The sequence below is a fragment of the Balaenoptera acutorostrata genome, chromosome 1 (assembly GCF_949987535.1).
Source record: "Balaenoptera acutorostrata chromosome 1, mBalAcu1.1, whole genome shotgun sequence".
Classification (NCBI taxonomy): Eukaryota; Metazoa; Chordata; class Mammalia; order Artiodactyla; family Balaenopteridae; genus Balaenoptera; species Balaenoptera acutorostrata.
This window is the reverse complement of record NC_080064.1, coordinates 115033256-115050756: the sequence shown is the minus strand read 5'-3', so window position 1 is coordinate 115050756 and position 17501 is coordinate 115033256. Positions and strand designations below refer to the sequence as shown.

General features: G+C 57.5%; 1 protein-coding gene across 1 annotated transcript; it reads left to right on the top strand.

Moving 5' to 3' along the window:
- The first annotated feature begins 725 nt into the window (after positions 1–725).
- Positions 726–9476, top strand: NES (nestin). Its single transcript, XM_057548750.1, has 4 exons — positions 726–1659; positions 2771–2895; positions 4704–4777; positions 5025–9476. Exons 1-4 carry the CDS (start codon positions 877–879, stop codon positions 8927–8929), a joined length of 4887 nt encoding a protein of 1628 aa, XP_057404733.1. The 5' UTR covers positions 726–876; the 3' UTR covers positions 8930–9476.
- Positions 9477–17501: the final 8025 nt, after the last annotated feature.

Genomic DNA, 17501 nt, shown 5'->3' with positions numbered 1-17501 from the left:
GGGGGGTCCTTCCCTGCGAACTGGTGTGGGGGCTTCCATTACCTAAAAAGTGGGTATATGAACCTCAGGTTATATGAAAGATGAGTAGGAAGGATGGAGGTGAATAACGGGGAGAACATCTTTTTGCCTGCTCTCTCCGTTTCCTGGTGGAGACTGAGGAAATAGGGTGTGTGTGCATATGGGGTGTTTCCCAATAGGACACATTTGTTCTTGTGTTCCAGGCAATGTCTCTTCTAACCTCTCTCTGCAATGCTGCCTTCTTCCAGTATTTCAGGAGGGTGAGCCTTTGCTATTTACGAAAAACATGGCCACATCTATTCTTTCAACAGTCCCATGACAGTTCCATCATCACTCCCATTTTATGGATGAAGAAACTGAGTCTTAGAGGAATTCAGTAAGTAGATACCTCTCTTGGATGCGCTGAGTAACTGAGACTCGCATCCCCTCGCAGGCCTGAATCCCCTGGCACCCCCTCCACAGGCTCAGTTCTATGTATAATCTGCTTTTATCTGGGGTTCTGACCTTGCCTCACGGCCTCCTCCCCCTGAAAGCCACCATCGGATCGGATTCTCCGGGCATGGCTTTTCCTTTGGTTTCACTCTCCAGCATACCGGGGGCACAAGGACAAAGGCTGCCGTCGTTTCTCTGAACTCTAACGGGTTAAGGCCTGGGTCCCGCCCCTTTTCCCGCCAGGCTGGCGGGAGTATGAATAGCCTCGCTCCCACTCCCGACTCTCAGTCGCTTCAGCAGCTCCTCGCCCCGCCCCGTCATTGTCCCCATCCGTCTCCATTACCCTTCCGTCCTAAAAGCTTTGAGAGCTGCTGGCTTCTCCCGGTGCTCCGCGTCTCTCCACCTTCGGTGGGTCAGACCGGCAGGATGGAGGGCTGCCTGGGGGAGGAATCTTTTCAGATGTGGGAGCTCAACCGGCGCCTGGAGGCCTACCTGGCCCGGGTCAAGGCGCTAGAGGAGCAGAATGAGCTACTCAGCGCTGAGCTCGGGGGTCTCCGGGCACAGGCCGGGGACGCCTCCTGGAGGGCCCGTGCCGACGACGAGCTGGCGGCCCTGCGGGCCCTCGTCGACCAGCGCTGGCGGGAGAAGCGCGCGGCCGAGGTGGCGCGCGACAACCTGGAAGAAGAGGTGGAGGGCGTGGCGAGCCGGTGCCAGCAGCTGCGGCTGGCTCGGGAGCGGACCGCGGAGGAGACGACCCGCAGCCGGCGCGCGGTCGAGGCCGAAAAGTGCGCCCAGGCCTGGCTGAGCACCCAGGCGGCGGAGCTGGAGCGCGAGCTGGAGGCTCTGCGCGCGGCGCACGAGGAGGAGCGCGCGGGCCTGAACGCTCAGGCTGCCTGCGCCCCCCGCGGCCCCGCTCCGCCCCGCGGGCCCCCCGTGCCGGCCCCCGAGGTGGAGGAGCTGGCGCGGCGGCTGGGCGAGACGTGGCGCGGGGCAGTGCGCGGCTACCAGGAGCGCGTGGCGCACATGGAGACGTCGCTGGGCCAGGCCCGCGAGCGGCTGGGCCACGCGGTGAAGGGCGCCCGCGAGGGTCGCCTGGAGCTGCAGCAGCTCCAAGCGGAGCGCAGCGGCCTCCAGGAGCGCAGGGCCGCGCTGGAGCAGAGGTTGGAGGGCCGCTGGCAGGAGAGGCTGCGGGCTACTGAGCAGTTCCAGGTGAGGAAGCCTGGGGGCCTGGGCAAGACAAGGCTTCAGGAAGTCCCGTTGGGGATCAGAGACCTGGGAAAGGGAGTGGGAAGTGGGGGGTGTGGTGGCTACAGATTCAGGGGCCACTTCTTAGAAAACCATGCCTGGTGCCACTGTCCCAGACTTTCACAACTCTGTCTAGTGTAGGGCTGGAATGATGGAGGTTCAGACCTCAAAGCACACCCCCTCGAAGGGCAGACAGGCACAAGACATTGCATCAGCCTCCTCACTGTCTAAATGGCACCTTGGTACCCTGATGGCCCCTGGACCCCTCCTTAGGCCCTGCTGTCGCTCAGAAGACGCTCAGAACTTTCCCTCTCAGTGCTGATCTGATGGTCTGGCCACTCGAGAGTCTCCAAGTTCCCAGCCACCCTCCTCCCCACTGACAGGAGAGGGTGAGGGGCCCTGGATGGGGGGCCATCAGCCCTTCTCTCCCTTGTCTGGGCTTTTCGGCTCCTGAGCACATTCCAGAGGCCTGGGACAGCTGCTCCCCCTCACACTGCGCAGACGTGACCAGCAGCTGAGAAAACAGCCTCCTGCCTGGGCCAGACAGAGGTCTCACCATGTCCCCCCCCACCCCCCACCCTGCTTCAGAGGAGAAAGATTCCAGAACATGTGGGAAGTGGAGGGCGTGGGGGCCTAGCATGGGGAGCAGGAGACAGTGACTGGGACCGGGCCTGTTTGGCTTCCAGTCCTGCAGGCTCCAGGCCTGCTGATTAATTGTTTTTCCTTCTGCTTCCACTTTTTTCCCTCTGCTCCTCTCTGTAACCCATCTCCTCTCCTCCCTCACCTCCCCCTTCCTGTGGGAGCTGAATTCTGAGCAGCATGTGCTACCATTTAATCAGCATCCTCAGAGGAGGAGCCAGGCCGTGGGAGAGGGCTGAGAGGGGCCACTGTGCTCTTCTCGGAGGCTTCAGAAGGGGTTCCCTGGGCGGGAAGCGGGGTAGGGGAGGCAGGAATCTGCTCTGCAGAGAAGTTAGTCAGGGAGCAGAAGATGCTGCTGCAGCAGCCAAGGGGGATGCAGGTAAGTTAGCAGGAAGGACCCCGTCCCTTCACTGACTGCCTCTGGCTTGCTCTGCAGCTGGCCGTGGAGGCCCTGGAGCAGGAGAAACAGGGCCTACAGAGCCAGATCGCCCAGGTCCTGGAAGGTCGGCAGCAGCTGGCACACCTCAAGATGTCCCTCAGCCTGGAGGTGGCCACATACAGGTACAGGTTGACCCTGACCCATGCAGGCACACAGATGCACACATACATGCAGGGGCAGACTCCTTGGCTGAAGGGGCCCAGAGCCACGGGTGGTGGAGGCTCTGTCACTGCTCGGTCCTGTGACTCTAGGCTGATCCCTTCCACACCACGATGTGTGTCACCTAAGCCCACCTGCTCTCTCGTGGGTTCAGGACCCGAGAAGCATCCTGTGCCCAGGAGATCCCCCAAGGAGAGGTGATATAGCTGAGTGGGACAGCCTCAAAGGACAGGGCTGGACACGTGTGGGTCATCCATATCCAGAACCTTACCCCAAGGGGCTGAAAAGGCCAACCTCTGTGTGTGTGCTCACACAGAGAGGGTGATGTCCTTGAGCAGCCTCAGGAAGAAGGAATTGGCAGGTGTGGGCTGGTGGCACTGACTTACCACCTGACCTGGGCCTCAGTTTCCTTGTCGGGAGGATGGGAGATGGGCTGGGTGAAAGCCAAGGTCCCTTCCATCCTGGATGTCCTGGGGCCTGGCTCCTCTCAAGCCTTAGTGCCCTTGGCCCTGCCCAGTCCTTCTACTGACCACATTCCCTGTTGGCTCAGGAAAGGTTGAGACCAAGGAAGTGCTGCTTCGCTGGCTCTGTGGCCTTGGGCAAACCCAGCTTCTGGGAAACTGGCCTGGTTAGCCAAGGATCCACTGATGGAGCCTGAGGAAGGGGCTTTGCTACTGTGAAGGGCTGCGTACCCCAAGCCTGCAGGATGGAGCCAGGGCTAGACAGGCTATGAGGACAGTGCCCCCAGAATCCACAGGCAAACAAAGGCAGGGGCCCTGGGACAGGTTAAGGAGGGGAGGGGAGGCAGGGCCCAGAGAGGGAAGGTCAGTGAGGATCTAGGGATGAAGAAGAGAGGGGCTCCACCTTCATGGGGCACAGAGCTCAGACAGCATGATGCTGCATCGAGAAGGACAGAGGTGAGACCATAGAAAACACTAACCAGACTCAGAGATCACGAAGAAGAGCACAGAGGAGATAGATGTTCAGGATAACTTGTTGAATTGATTGGTCCTCCCTCCCCCGCAATTGGTCCCCTCCTCCTCAGTCCCCATGGGGCACTAAGGCAGGGGCATGTACACAAAAACCTCCATCGCCCTGAAAGGCTTGGGATCCAGAGTACTTAGAGATCCCAAGATGAGGGCCTTGACCCCTAAATCAAACCACTGAGGGGAAAGGACTGCGCAGGCTTAACCTGGGTTTTGAGGCATGAAAAGGATTTGGAGAGAGGGAGCTGAATTCATTGGCTTTTGTCTGTAACCAGCTCTGGGGGCCCTGGGGGAGAAGGAGGAGGGAGCCTATCCCATGGGAACGGCCTGAGAATTCCCACTTCCCCTGGGAAGCCCCCTACTTAGACCCTCCAGATGGCGGTGTGGACAAAGGCAGCAATTAGCATGAGAATCGGCCCCCCACACGGAGGATGAGGTCATAGGCCTGGGGTTGGGAGGGGACTAGTCTAAGCAATGTGTGGGTGTGTGTGTACACTGTGTCGACTGTGTGGGAATCTGCTTGTGTGTCTGTGAGTGCAGCTGTGTGTCCCAAATAAGTGTGTGACTCCGTGTGACCAAGTGGGTGATATCTGTGGGATGTGACCATGTGATTTCATGTGCAGAGCCAAGTATAACCCATGTGGCTTTTGTGTGATAATGGTGAGAATGAAGAGATAGCCTGCCAGGCCAGGGACGCGCATGCTCAGCTGTGACTTTTCCCTGGCTGGCTTGCCGGCTGGCCTGTGGGCAGAGGGCTGACCCCGCTTTTCCTCCCTTGTCCCCAGAACCCTCCTAGAGGCGGAGAACTCCCGGCTGCAGACACCTGGCAGCGGTTCCAAGGCTTCCCTCAGCTTCCTGGGTAAGAGGAGGGGCCAAGGTCCCCCCAAAACTTTACCTTTCTTCCCTCTTCACACCCAGAGCGATGCCTTTCCTGAAAAGCACCAGTCTAAGTCTTGACTCCGTGGTCCCCCACGGCAGCAAGCATACTCTTAGCCCAGCCCATAAAAGGCAGGAGCAGGGCACTCTTGCCAGAAGTAGTAGCTGCTCCCCTACCCCACCCCCAACCTGTACGTGCTGACACCGTTTCTTCCCCTCTACCTTTCCAGACCCTAAACTGGAGCTGCATTTCCCTGGGACCCCAGAGGGCCGGCGTCTGGGACCTTTGCTCTCTGTCCTGAGCCCTACTCCCCTCTCCTCACCTTTGCCTGATACCCTTGAAACACCTGTGCCAGGCTTTCTGAAGAGCCAGGAACTCCTTCAGGCCCATACCCCCACCTCGGCCAGCACCCCCATTCCGCCCACACCTCAGGCTCCCCGCCCTGCCACAGATGCCAAGATCAGAGCCCAGGATGCCCCTCTCTCCCTGCCCCAGCCACGGGTTGGGATGCAACAGGTTCCAGAAGCTGTGTGGGCTGAAGCCAAGGTGGCCACCCCTGCCAGCGTCCTGCCAGGACCAGAGGAGCCTGGGGGCAAGCAACAAGAGCCCAGTCCAGGCCAGTCCTCTGAAGATCATGCCTCCCTGGCTCCAGCCCTCAGCCTTGACCATCCCAGTTTAGAGGCCAAAGATGGAGAACCCGGTGGGTCTAGAGAGTCCAGCAGATTCCAGGAGGAAGGGGAAGGACAAACCTGGGGGCTGGCAGAGAAAGAAACAGCTGTAGAGGTCAAAGTAATAAGCAGCTTGCAGCAGGAAACACGTCAAGAAGAGGGGGATCTGGACATGAAAGAAATCCAAGACTCCCCAGGTCCTTTGGAAAAAGAAACTCTGAAGTCTCTGGAAGAGGAGATTCAAGAGCCACTGATTTCTCTGGAAAAACAGCGCCATGAGACAATGAGATCTCTAGAGAAGGAGAATCAGGAATCTCTGAGGTCTTTGGAAGAAGAGAACTTAGAAACACTAAAACCTCTAGAAAAGGAGAATCAAGAGTTATTGCAGTCTTTAGAAGGAAAGGAGATGGAGGTAATGAGACCTCTAGAAAAAGAGACTCTAGAACTACTTAAGCCTACAGGAAAAGAGGACCCACAGACATTGCAATCACTAGAAAAGGAGAGTCAAGAAATAATGAGGTCTCTTCAAGGAAATGTAGAAACATTTTTATATCCAGGAAAGGAAAATCAAGAATTAGTGAGGTCTCTAGAAGAGGAGAACTTTGAGTCATTGAGAGCTCTAGAAAAGGAAAGGCAAGAGCCACTGAGATGTCAAGAAGTAGAGAACCAGGAAACATTGAGACCCTTAGCAAAAGAGAATCAAGAGCCACTGAGATCTCTAGAAGAAAAAGACCAGGAGACATCAAGACCTCTAGGAAAAGAGAATCATGAATCTCTGAGGGCTCCAGAAGATGAGAACCAAGAGACTTTGAGACATCTAGAAAAAGAAAACCAGGAGTCACTGAGATCTCTAGGAGAAGATCAGAAGGCAATGAGACCTCTAGAAGAAGAAGACCAGGAGACATTGAGACCTCTAGAAAAAGAGACTCAGCCACTGAAGTCTCTAGAAAAAGAAGACCAGATGACCTTGAGCCCTCTAGAAAAGGTGAAACCAGAGGCACTAAAGTCTCTTGGAAAAGACCAGGAGATGGTTCGACTTCTCGAAAAAGAGAATCAAGACTTATTAAGGTCCCTAAATGAAGAGAGTGTAGAGGCAGTGAGATCTTTAGAAACAGAGACTCTAGAACCACTAAAGCCTACAGGAGAAGAAAACCTGGAAATGTTGAAACCTCTAGAAAAGGAAAGTCAAGAACCACTGGGGTCTGTGGAAGGGAACCAAGAGACATTGAGACCCCTAGAAAAGGAGACTCAGAAATCACTGAGCTCTCTGGGAGGGCAGAATGTAGAGAATATGAGATCTCCAGAGGAGGTAGACAAGGGAAGTCAAAGGTATCTGGAAGAGGAAGAGAACGTGGAGAAGGGAGAGAATCCAGAGCCACCGAGGTCCCTGGAGGAGGAGGGACAGGAGCTGCCACTCTCTGCACATCTGCAGAAGTGGGAAGATATGGTGCAGGGGGGTCAAGAACCAGATCAGGAAACGCCCCCTGGGAGGCCTGAAGTGGACAGTGAGGACGAGGCAGAGATGGCACCTAGGGAACGGGATAGCCTCGCTGGGAAGGGGGAGGCCGTAGAGCAGGGGGAGCTGCAGCTGACGGCCACAGGCAAGGCCTGGAGCCCAGGTGAGGGGCAGCCGGGGAGCCCTGAGCCCAAAGAGCAGAGGGTCTCAGCTGAGGGAGCCAGTGGGGTGGGAGGCACTGAGGGCCTCCAGGACCCTGAAGAGCGGCCAGAGCAGGTGGGGACCCCGGGTCTCCCAGCTCCCCAGGGAATGTCAGAGGTGACAGAGCCAGTGTTGGAAGGTGAGGATGTGGCCCCCAGGGATGGCCGAGCCTCCCCAGAGGTCACCTTGGGTTTAGAGACTGCAGGAGCGGAACAGGGACGGGAGCAGGAGGCGGTAGGGCTGGAGGACCCAGGTGGCCTGGCCAGAGAGGAGGTGATGGAGCCATCCCTGGGGGAGGAAGGTTTGGAGGCAAAGAGGGTGCAGGGCTTGGAAGGGCCCAGAAAGGAGCTGGAGGAGGCAGCTGCTCCGGAGCCAGAGCTCTCCACACTGCCCAGGAAGAGCAGAGACCCGCTGGAGACTCCCAGGGGCTGGGAGGAGTCTGAGCCCGAAGCCCCTGAGGAAGCAGAGGAGACGTTCCCTGCTGAGACCTTGTGCTGTGATGGAAGTGATACCCCTCAACCCAGGCCCTTGAGCTCAGAGGGAGCAAAGGAGGATGTCAAACCAGCGCTGGGGCCCCCCAGCCCACGGCCCACTGAGTCCTGCTCACCCACCCCAATCCCTGAAGATGCCCCTGGGCCCCAGCCCCTGGCTGAGGGGAGCCAAGAGGCTAGCTGGGAGCTGGCAGGCAGGGCTGAGGTCCTGGGAAAGGTGGAGGGGGAGCAGGAGGATTTGGGCTCTGGGGGAATCCCTGAAGGCCTCCAGGAGGAGGGGGAGGAGAGCAGAGAAGAGAGTGAGGCTGATGAGCTAGGGGAGACCCTTCCCGACTCCACTCCCCTGGGCCTCTACCTCAGGTCCCCTGCTTCCCCCAAGTGGGACCTGGCTGGAGAGCAGAGGCCCTCCCCTCAAGAGGAGACTGGAAAGGAAGGCTGGGGTCCTGCAGTCTTGGCCTCTGAGGGCCTTGGGGCCCATCCCTCAGAGGAGGAGGAGGGGAGAGATGAGGAGGAGGAACGTGGCCATGACTCTGAGCTGTCGGAAGAATTTGAGGACTTGGGGACTGAGGCTTCTCTTCTTCCTGGGGTCCCTGGGGAGGTGGCAGAACCTCTGGGCCAGGTGCCCCAGCTGCTACTGGAGCCTGCAGCCTGGGATGGGGATGGGGAATCTGATGGATTTGCAGATGAGGAAGAGAGTGGGGAGGAGGGAGAGGAAGAAGATGAAGAAGAGGGGAGGGAGCCAGGGGCAGGGCGGTGGGGGGCAGGGCCCTCGGTGGGCAGCCTCCCGGCCCTGAGTGGCCCTCAGAGAGGGAACCTCCAGGGGTCTGAGACCATGGATGTCAGTGTCCCCTGGGATGATGGCTTGAGGGGTGCGGCATCTGATGCCCTCATGACCGCCCTGGAGACTGAGTCCCAGGACAGCACGGAGGCCTCAGGATCAGAGGAAGAGTCTGATGCTATTCCCTTGGAGAGGGAGGGCCAAGTCCCTGGCCCTCTGGGGACCCTCAGTGGGGTGGAGGACACGGGCTTGGAGGTGGGGGACACCCTTGGTGTCAATGGCCAGGGCCCCAGCCTGAAGGAAGAGTTGGAGCATGTGAATGGGGGTGTGGTGAACGGGCTGGAGCAGTCTGAGGGAGTAAGGCAGGGGAAACCGGGGCCCCCTGAGGGCGACCAAGGGAGCCCCTTGGAGGAGGAAGAGGAGGGGGGTGCCCTGAAGACCCCTTGGGCAGGGGCTCCTCTACACCTGGGCCAAGGCCAGCTCCTGAAGTTCAGTCAGCGAGAAGGAGATGGAGACTCCTGGTCCTCAGGGGAGGACTAGAGGAAGAGTACCCCCTCCTGCACTGAGGTCTTGGGCAGGGGGGTATCCCCAAGCCCCTCCCTGCTTGGAGGCAGCACCCTTAACTTATCTCTTGACCTGTGGTTTCTGTCCGAGAGGCCTGGCTAGCCGAGGTGAAATGGGTGTGGCAAAGGGACCCGTTCCAAGAATGCAGGCTCTGGGAATAGATACCAGCCCCTTGGACCCCGCTAATGGGGACATCTGGCCTGCACTGTCCCACGAGGCTGAAGCCAACTGAATCTCTGTAGGACTAGGCCCCCCCTTTCCCTTGCACTCCCTTTCCTCCCCGTCCCATCAGCTGGAAAAGGCCAGGGGCCCGGTGGCTCCTCCAAGGGGAGGGGTCCGTGGTGGTCCATGCGCCAGGGCTCACCTGCTCTGCCCTTCTTCACTGCACCCTCATGGGATGTCTGGCTGGTGGCTAATGGGGGTGAGGGGGTGCGCCTATGTCCTGACCCCCCCATATGCCTGCCATGTTGTAGCCCCATCTGGCTTTTCCCTGCCTGAATAAAGTAATGCCTCCGCCTACAAAGTCTGGACTCTTCCTTCCTTAATTCAGGGGGGCCTCAGGGCTGACACAGAAGGAGAAGAGACTGGGGGAGGAAGCAGGAGATGCTAGTGTTAGGGAGGGGCTGCCTCCTGAGGAGAGGAGGACCTGGAAGGCCTCATGGGGGAGACAAGGCAGGCAGACCAAGGCTGCAGGCAGCAGTGCTGGGGACCTGGGGAGGGCTGGGGGTGCTGCTTGACCAGGGAAGGGGGGGCCAGCCCAGGTGACCTTGGCGCCTGCAGAAGTCAGGCCTGTCATCATCTCTGCCCACAGCGCTGATTACAGAGATTAAGCCTTGGGGCCACCCTCACCCGCGCATGTCCTCCCTGCTGGCCCCTCAGTGCCGCCAGCATAATAAGCCCCGTTGCCCCCAAACCCAAACAGTTGTATGGCCTTCACGTCTGCTCAGACTGGCTGGGTCAGAGCCGGGTAAGGGAAGAGGGAGGCCTATTCTGTCTCGGTCTGGCTGTGTGGCCTCAGGTCAGCGTTTAACCTCTCTGAACCTCAGATTCAGCCACACAATGAGGGATGCTGGGCCAGGTGACTCCGGGGCCTCCCAGGGCAGGGAGAGCAGGAGGAAGGCTAGGGAAAGCCGGAGGGCTATAGTTTAGATCTTCAGTAGGACTTTCCTTCCATGCTATAGCCGGAGACAGAGAAGACAGGAAAGTGGAGGTGAGGCCGGGATAGACTGAAGCTGTCAGGGGTGAAACAAAAGAGCGAGGGGGTGTGCTGATAACAGGTTAGATCGGGGGTCCACCCAGCCACAGCTTCTTCCCAAGAGTACCCCCCTTCCCAGGAGTTCTCTGGGTCCCTGTGTAGGGCAGGGTGACACCAGGTGTTCCTGGATGAGGTGGGGCCTGAAGGCCTTGAAGTCAGGATACCCAAATAGAAACCACTCCCCAGCTCAGCTCTGCAGGGAAGGAAGAGCTGGCAACACCTCTAAATATCCTGGGTGGGGGTGGGGCAGGGGCTGCCAGACAAATGTTCCACGTCTGGGGACAATCCCAAGGCCAGGAGCAGGCCCTTCCTTTCCTCGGGCCCAAGGCTGAGGGCAGGGGAAGATGAGAAGATGAAGTCTCAAGCCCTCTGACCTCAACTCATCCTCTGGACAAGGAGGGGTGGACAGGAGACCCCCTGACAGAACCTCACTGTCTGTTCCTCTGCCCATGCCTTTCTCCTCCACCTAAGAGTCTTTGCATTAGGTACCCAGGCCCCCACCTCTGCCCTTGGGGTCCAGGATGCTGGCAGCCCTTCTGGCAGCCCAAGCCTCCACGATCCTTCCTGTACTCACTGCTAACAAGGCCGTGTCTGCTCCCGCCAGGCTGCCAGGCTGGGGGCCAGCACACTGGCATCCGGGCAAATAAGGCCCACTCCCTGCTCCTCTAATGGGACAGAGGAGACCTGTGCTTGATCTCCCCAGGCCCTCGGGCACCGCCGCCTGGACGAGGGACCAAGGACAGAGGCCAAGCCAAGCAATCCTTCCCTGTGTCTGGTGCCCATCCTGCCCCCCACACCAAGATCCCTGGTCCCCTGCAGAATTACCCAAACTAGCCATTTCTGCCAACAAATCCCAAACAGGTGGAAGGACATCAGTTGGACAGAAGTGAAGACTTTCTAAAAGACGTATGTGGTGGGTGGTGTGTTCTCTTTGGCAATGGTAGTCCATCCGTGCAGCAAGAGAAATGAGGGTTGGACCATAACAGGGGCTGTCAGATGTTTACAGGGCATCTCCTATGCGCCATGGACCATGCAGGTGCTGGGAGTCCAAGGCGCCTGGCCCCGAGAGCTCTACCTTCTAACCGAACAAGGGCTTCTGAGTGGAAATCATATTTGAAAACAGAGAAGGGCAGGAGGTTATGGGAGCATAGAGCAGGGGCCCCACATGATCTAGGCTGGGGAAGGCTGGGAGGAGGAGGTCAGGGAAGGCTGCCCTGGGAACCCGAAGGATGAGCAGGAGCTGACCAGCGTGGGGAAGAGGAGGGAGGAGGAGGAAGTAGGAGGCGGAGGAAAGGATTCTAGTCAGAGGGAACAGCAGGTGCAAAATCCTGGGGCGGGAAGAGAAGTCTGGGCATTTGAGGAACAGAAAGTAGGCTTGTGTGGCCAGAAGGTGGAGAATGAGGGGTAAAATGTCCACAATAAGACTAGAGAGGAGTTGGGGGCCAGTGGGCCAAGGCCTCGCCAGGCAGCCAAGAAATATGGATTTCGTCCTAAGGGAAATGAGGAGCTTTGAAGGGTTGTAAGTAGTGAGATGACATGACCAGGTTTGCATTTTAAATAGAACCTTCTGGCTGCTGTGTGAGAGTGGATTGGGGTAGGTAGGTGGGCTTCAGGGAGGCTACTGTAGCGGTCCAGGCGGGGGACAAGGGTGGCAGCGGGATGGAGAGGAGGCATGTAAAGGAAGCACAGTCTCAGGCCTTGGTGACCCGCTGTGGGAGATGGAGTGGGAGTGTGGCAGTAGGGGCAGCTGGGAGTCGGTGGTCCCGTCTTCTGAGCTGGAGAATCCAGCAGGAAATTGTGACCTCTAGGAGGAGCTGCCCCAGGAGAGGGTAGGTTTGTGGAGCTTAGGAGAGAGGACCAGGTTGGAGAAGAGAATTGGAGGGGTCTGGGGGCCCAAGGGTGCTCAGTAAACACGGATTGAATACATGAATAAATGAATGAATGAACGACTGTGATGAGATCAGACAACAGGAAGCACTTGGGAGGGTGGAGTCCCGGGGGAGGGAAGGAGGAGGCAGCACCCGCCACGTCCCCCCCATCCCAGCATGAGGACAAGTGGGAGGTTATTCTGGGACCTCCTCTGGGTAAATATAGCCTCTGAATGGGGCGCGGGTAGGGTGGGGGGGCTGGAGGTGACTTCCTCAGTTTGCTTGGGGCACTTCCTTATAAGGCTGTGCAGACCAAGTCGCCTGGGAGGGTGAGGTCAGGGGCTGAGCTCTCCATTCAGCCCAGCCTGATGCTGTCCCTGTTGCTGCTGCTGCTGCCAGAGGCTCAGAGGAAATCAAAGGCCTTGGCTTTGGGTTCTGGCCAAGGAGCTCAGAGTGTGGCCTCTTAAAGGGCCCCCTTGGCCTCATGTCTATGCAGGAGCCCAGTCCAGGGGTGGGAGAGGGTGTTCTGCCAGGGTCCTCTCAGAAGGTGATGCTGGGGGCCTCGGTTTTCCCATCTGCACAATACTGCTCGGACTGGATCATTCCCTGCCGCTCCATGCAGCTAGGAGACGCTGCCGTCTAACCTGTATCCCTCCCACTGCAGGGTCTATGCTTCTTGCTCTGGCCTCTTGAGATCAAAGACTCAGAGTTCATTCATTGCTTCCAAAGGCCCTGGTCCCTCAGCTCCCCTAGTTTCCCCCTCTCGGCCCCTCCTTGGGGGACCAGCTGCTGCCACTTGACCCTGTGGTGTCACAGCTGCTGTCAGAAATGCCATCCTTGTCAGGCAGGGATGGAGGAATGTGATTTAATTTCAGCTGGAATGTGCCCTCTGGGGCTGCCCCTAGAAAGGGGAGGGAATGGAGACTAAGCCCACCTAAGCCCAAGAAACCCAAGAGGGCTCTGGGCTTGGCAACAGGCCCCTGGGTCCCTGTGAGGCCACCCCACCCCACAGGGGATGGTAAGTTCCAGGACAGTGCTGCAGCAGGATGGATGGAAGTTAGACATGAGGGTCTTCCTAGGAGGTGGGAAAAGAGAAGGTGTCATGTGAATGCAGCTCCAGTAGATAAAGAAAAGACCCAGGGACCCACTCCTGAGTCCTCAGGCCCACCTTAAAAAGACAAAGGAGAGTCTCATGTGAGCCACCAGGGAAGGGACTTTTTGGCTCAGGGGCAGGAAGAGGGACAGAGTGGCCTCAGGTGAGGGCCCACGGAGTCTGCGACCAGAAGCAGAGGAAAACACACGGTCCTCTCTGTTTCCACTCTCATGATCCGAAGATCCCATATCCACCTCTCCATCCACCCTGGGGGCCCCTCTCCCCTCTCTTTCTAATGAAGCACTGGCATGCCTAGATCATGTCTCTTCTCCAACAATTCAGAAGCAGTAGACTCTGCCTCCCACTCCCCCACCCTTTCCCCAACCCCATTAATCCAGGGTCTCCAATGTGGACATCCCTCCTGTAACCTAACTCCTGTTTCTCATGCTGTCACCTCTGGCCCCTCTTTCCCAAAGGGGCAGACCCTGGGCCCCAGAGTCCCAGGTCCTAGAGCCTCCATCAGCCTTCTCCTCTTCCAGTCCTAAGCTCCCCTTCCCCCAGCTTTTATTCACTCTCCCCGCCCCATGACTCAGCTGTGGCACCAGAAATAAACCGAGGCAGGTGCCAGGGGGCCACTGTCGAGGAAGCACCTCCCAGCAGCTGTGGGCTCAACTGCTGACAAGTGGAGCCCCAGGGTCCCAGGAGGGGTGGCTGGGAGGCTTCAATTTTGGGGGTGGGGAGACGTCTCGCTGGCTCTGGCTCCCTCCTCCATCCTCCCTGCTAAGGAGAGACACCCCCTCACTGTCAGCCTCACTCACCACTCACAGACCCACTCTCCTTCCTCGTCTCCCCCTTTTCACCTCTCCTCTGTCTTCCACTCTTCCACTTCCTTTCCTCCCGCCTCCCTGGCCCCTCCCCAACTCCTGAATCCCTTGGTCTCTCCTGGATTCCCTCTTTTTCTATTCACCTCGTTTGCCAGGAAATTCTGTGTCAAAAGAGAACTTCAGTTCACCTTGATGGGGATAAAGGCACAGACAGACATTCTTGCCAACGATACTAAGAATCCTTAGATGCCACTTGGGGTCCATAGAACATGGGCCAGGGGACTGTGGGCTGCTTCTCTTAAGGGCTCCAGTCCAAAGTGGTCAACCAATAGCCTTCCCTCTGTTAACAACTTCTAAAGACCAAGGAAGAATCATCAGGAAATAAACACAGAGGCCACAGGATCTACCCACTCAGACGATTAACGAGAGTCTAGAGTCCTTCAGAGGGGAATTTCCTCACATTTTTCTTCCATTTTCCTCTTTTCTTTTCTCTCCTCTCTGTCCCAAGCCTTTTCTCCTGCTCTGTCCCTGAATCTTTCAGTTCTCCCTTCCCAGGAGGAAGAAGGCTGCTTTGCAGGAGGCAGACGGGAAGTTAGATCTCAGGAAGGACCTTTAGCCTGGGGAACAGAGGAGACTTTATACCGCTGGGAGGGACAGCACCTGGATCCTCACTCCAGGCGGTATCTGACTGCAGCCCCTAGGGAAAGCCCTCCCATCCACGGGGGTCTGACAGGCTGAGCATTTTTGGAAGTCTTTGGGAGCTACTGTGTCGCAGAAGGCAGCCAGGACAATGGGGCCCTTTCTCTCCCTGCCCAGGAGACAGGCCCACAGACAGGCTAAGACAAAGGCTTCAGTGAGGTCAGGGCAGTGTGTGGGAGTTGTGGGTGCGGGGGGGTGGGGAGTGGGGGAGGAATGGGGAGGTGGGATGTGGGTAAGAGCAGCCTGGGAAAAGCTGGGGACCCTGGCAGGTGGAGGACCTCTGGAAGGCCCATCTCCCTGGGCTCTCAGGCCCCTTTTCAATGCCCAAGCCCCTAACCCAAGCTGGGCCTCCTGTCTCCACATAGGCGGGGGGGACCCCATTTTAGATATGTGGGAAGGAGGCTGGGAGCTTAACCGTATACCCAGGGCACTCTGCTGTGTCCTGGAGGCAGAGGTAGATACAGCTGTGCCCCTACTCCAGCTGTCCAAAGAGATGGGGATGACACTCCATGAGGGGCTGATTCCCCCTATCCAGGCCAAGAGAGGCCACACACACACACACACACACACACACACACACTGGTCCAGGGGTTAGATTGTGTGCAGGGTGCTGAGTCACCCCTGGACCAGCTCTCCCTTCCCCAGGAAGCCCAACAAAGCCAGGAGAAGGCTTCCGTTTCCGGCAGCCCTGCCCAAGCAGCTCAGCAGGTGTCAGGGGAACAGAGGGGATTCTAGTTATTCTGGAACTCTCCTCATCCACAGATCAATGATGGTAGATCCCTGCCTACTGCTGCCGGGAGATTCAGTGAGAAAGCTGATGACAAGGCTGGGAAACCAAAACCCCTTCCAGCTTACCACCAGGGTCTCTCCAGGAAATCCAACCTGCTACCTAAACTCCATCTCTGTGAGGATATGTTTCTCAGACAACCTCCCTTAAGAACCCAAGGACAGGGCTTCCCTGGTGGCACAGTGGTTAAGAATCCGCCTGCCAATGCAGGGGACATGGGCTCGAGCCCTGCTCCGGGAAGATCCCACATGCCGCGGAGCAACTATGCCCGTGTGCCACAACTACTGAGCCTGTGCTCTAAAGCCCGTGAGACACAACTACTGAGCCCACGTGCCACAACTACTGAAGTCTGTGCACCTAGAGCCCGTGCTCCACAACAAGAGAAGCCACCGCAATGAGAAGCCCACGCACTGCAAGGAAGAGTAGCCCCCGCTCGCCGCAACTAGAGAAAGCCCGCACACAATAAAGACCCAATGCAACCAAAAATAAATAATAAATAATTAAATTAAAAAAAAAATAGAACCCAAGGACAGACACTGCCCCCTCCTCAGCCTTCTCCTCTTCAGACCCCACCTTCAAAGGCCCACTTTGTTCTTAATCCACTTACAATTCCAGCTTAATGCTCTGACATCCCTAAAAGTGCAATGAGCGGGCAATTGCAGGGTAATACAGGATAAAGTGGGGTTCTGCTCTGGCCCCAGGATCATCTTCTTCCTTGCAGCTGCTTAAGAAACAGTCCCACTCCCTAGCCATGCTAGGCTGTGTCATGTGGAGTGTGGGCCGGGCAGAAGGTGGGACAGGAGAGCCTGGGGCAAAGAGAGGAATGTGGTGGTTGGTGATTGGTAGGGAGCTGGGTCTGGGAGGTCAGTGTTGGTGTCTCAGAGACCAGCTGGTTTGGGTTTACATACCTGGAGAAGGCCCAGTATGGGCCTGGGCACGGATGGCCTGGGAGAGCCCCCAGCTCCCCCCAACAATCACCTGTCTTTCTCTGTCCTGTCTCACTTGTCTGGGTCTCTTCATATTGCCCTCTCTAAGCTTTTTGCTCCTCTGGATCTGTCTCCCTGTCCTTTAGTTTTATCAGGTTGTACTGACTTCTACAAAAAGGAGTAAGAACTGCCCATGAGCATGAATGTGTTGTAACCGTGGGCACAAGCAGAAGTGTGTACACATGACAGTGTGCACACGTGTGTGCATGTGTGTGAACCAGTGTGGTTAAGCGTGAGGATCTGCAGCAGTAAGATTCACCCCCATCAAGAAGACAGACAGGGCTTCCCTGGTGGCGCAGTGGTTGAGAATCTGCCTGCCAATGCAGGGGACATGGGTTCGAGCCCTGGTCTGGGAAGATCCCACATGCCACGGAGCAACTAGGCCCGTGAGCCACAACTACTGAGCCTGCGCATCTGGAGCCTGTGCTCCGCAACAAGAGAGGCCGCGATAGTGAGAGGCCTGCGCACCGCGATGAAGAGTGGCCCCCGCTCGCCGCAACTGGAGAGAGCCCTCGCACAGAAACGAAGACCCAACACAGCCAAAAATAAATAAATAAATAAATAATAATTTAAAAAATGAATATCTAAGTTAAAAAAAAAAAAAAGCAGACAGCATGCTGACAAAACACTTTACCAGGAGGCACAAGAAGGCACAATTCAGTGGACTGCGATGAGGTACACACACACACACACACACACACACACACACACACACACGCAGCTGATCATTCTCTCTCCAGTATTAAGAGAGTGACCTCATCATCTCAATCTCCGCTGACTCATAGACCCCAGGGCCAGCTCAGCCTGGCCGGAAGTCCTACCTTCCTCCCGCCCCACAGCCCGCAACCCGCTTCCCTTCCCTGGGCTCCTCAGAAAGACAGACCCCAGCGCTCCCTGGCGGTATCCTGGGACTCCTCCCGTTCGGCTCCACTCACGCACGCGCACACGGCACTCTCAGGCTGACGCGCCTGCAGCCGCAGCGCCCTCTGCTGACCACAGCCTATGGGCCTCACAGGCCGTTCCCCAGATCCCTGCC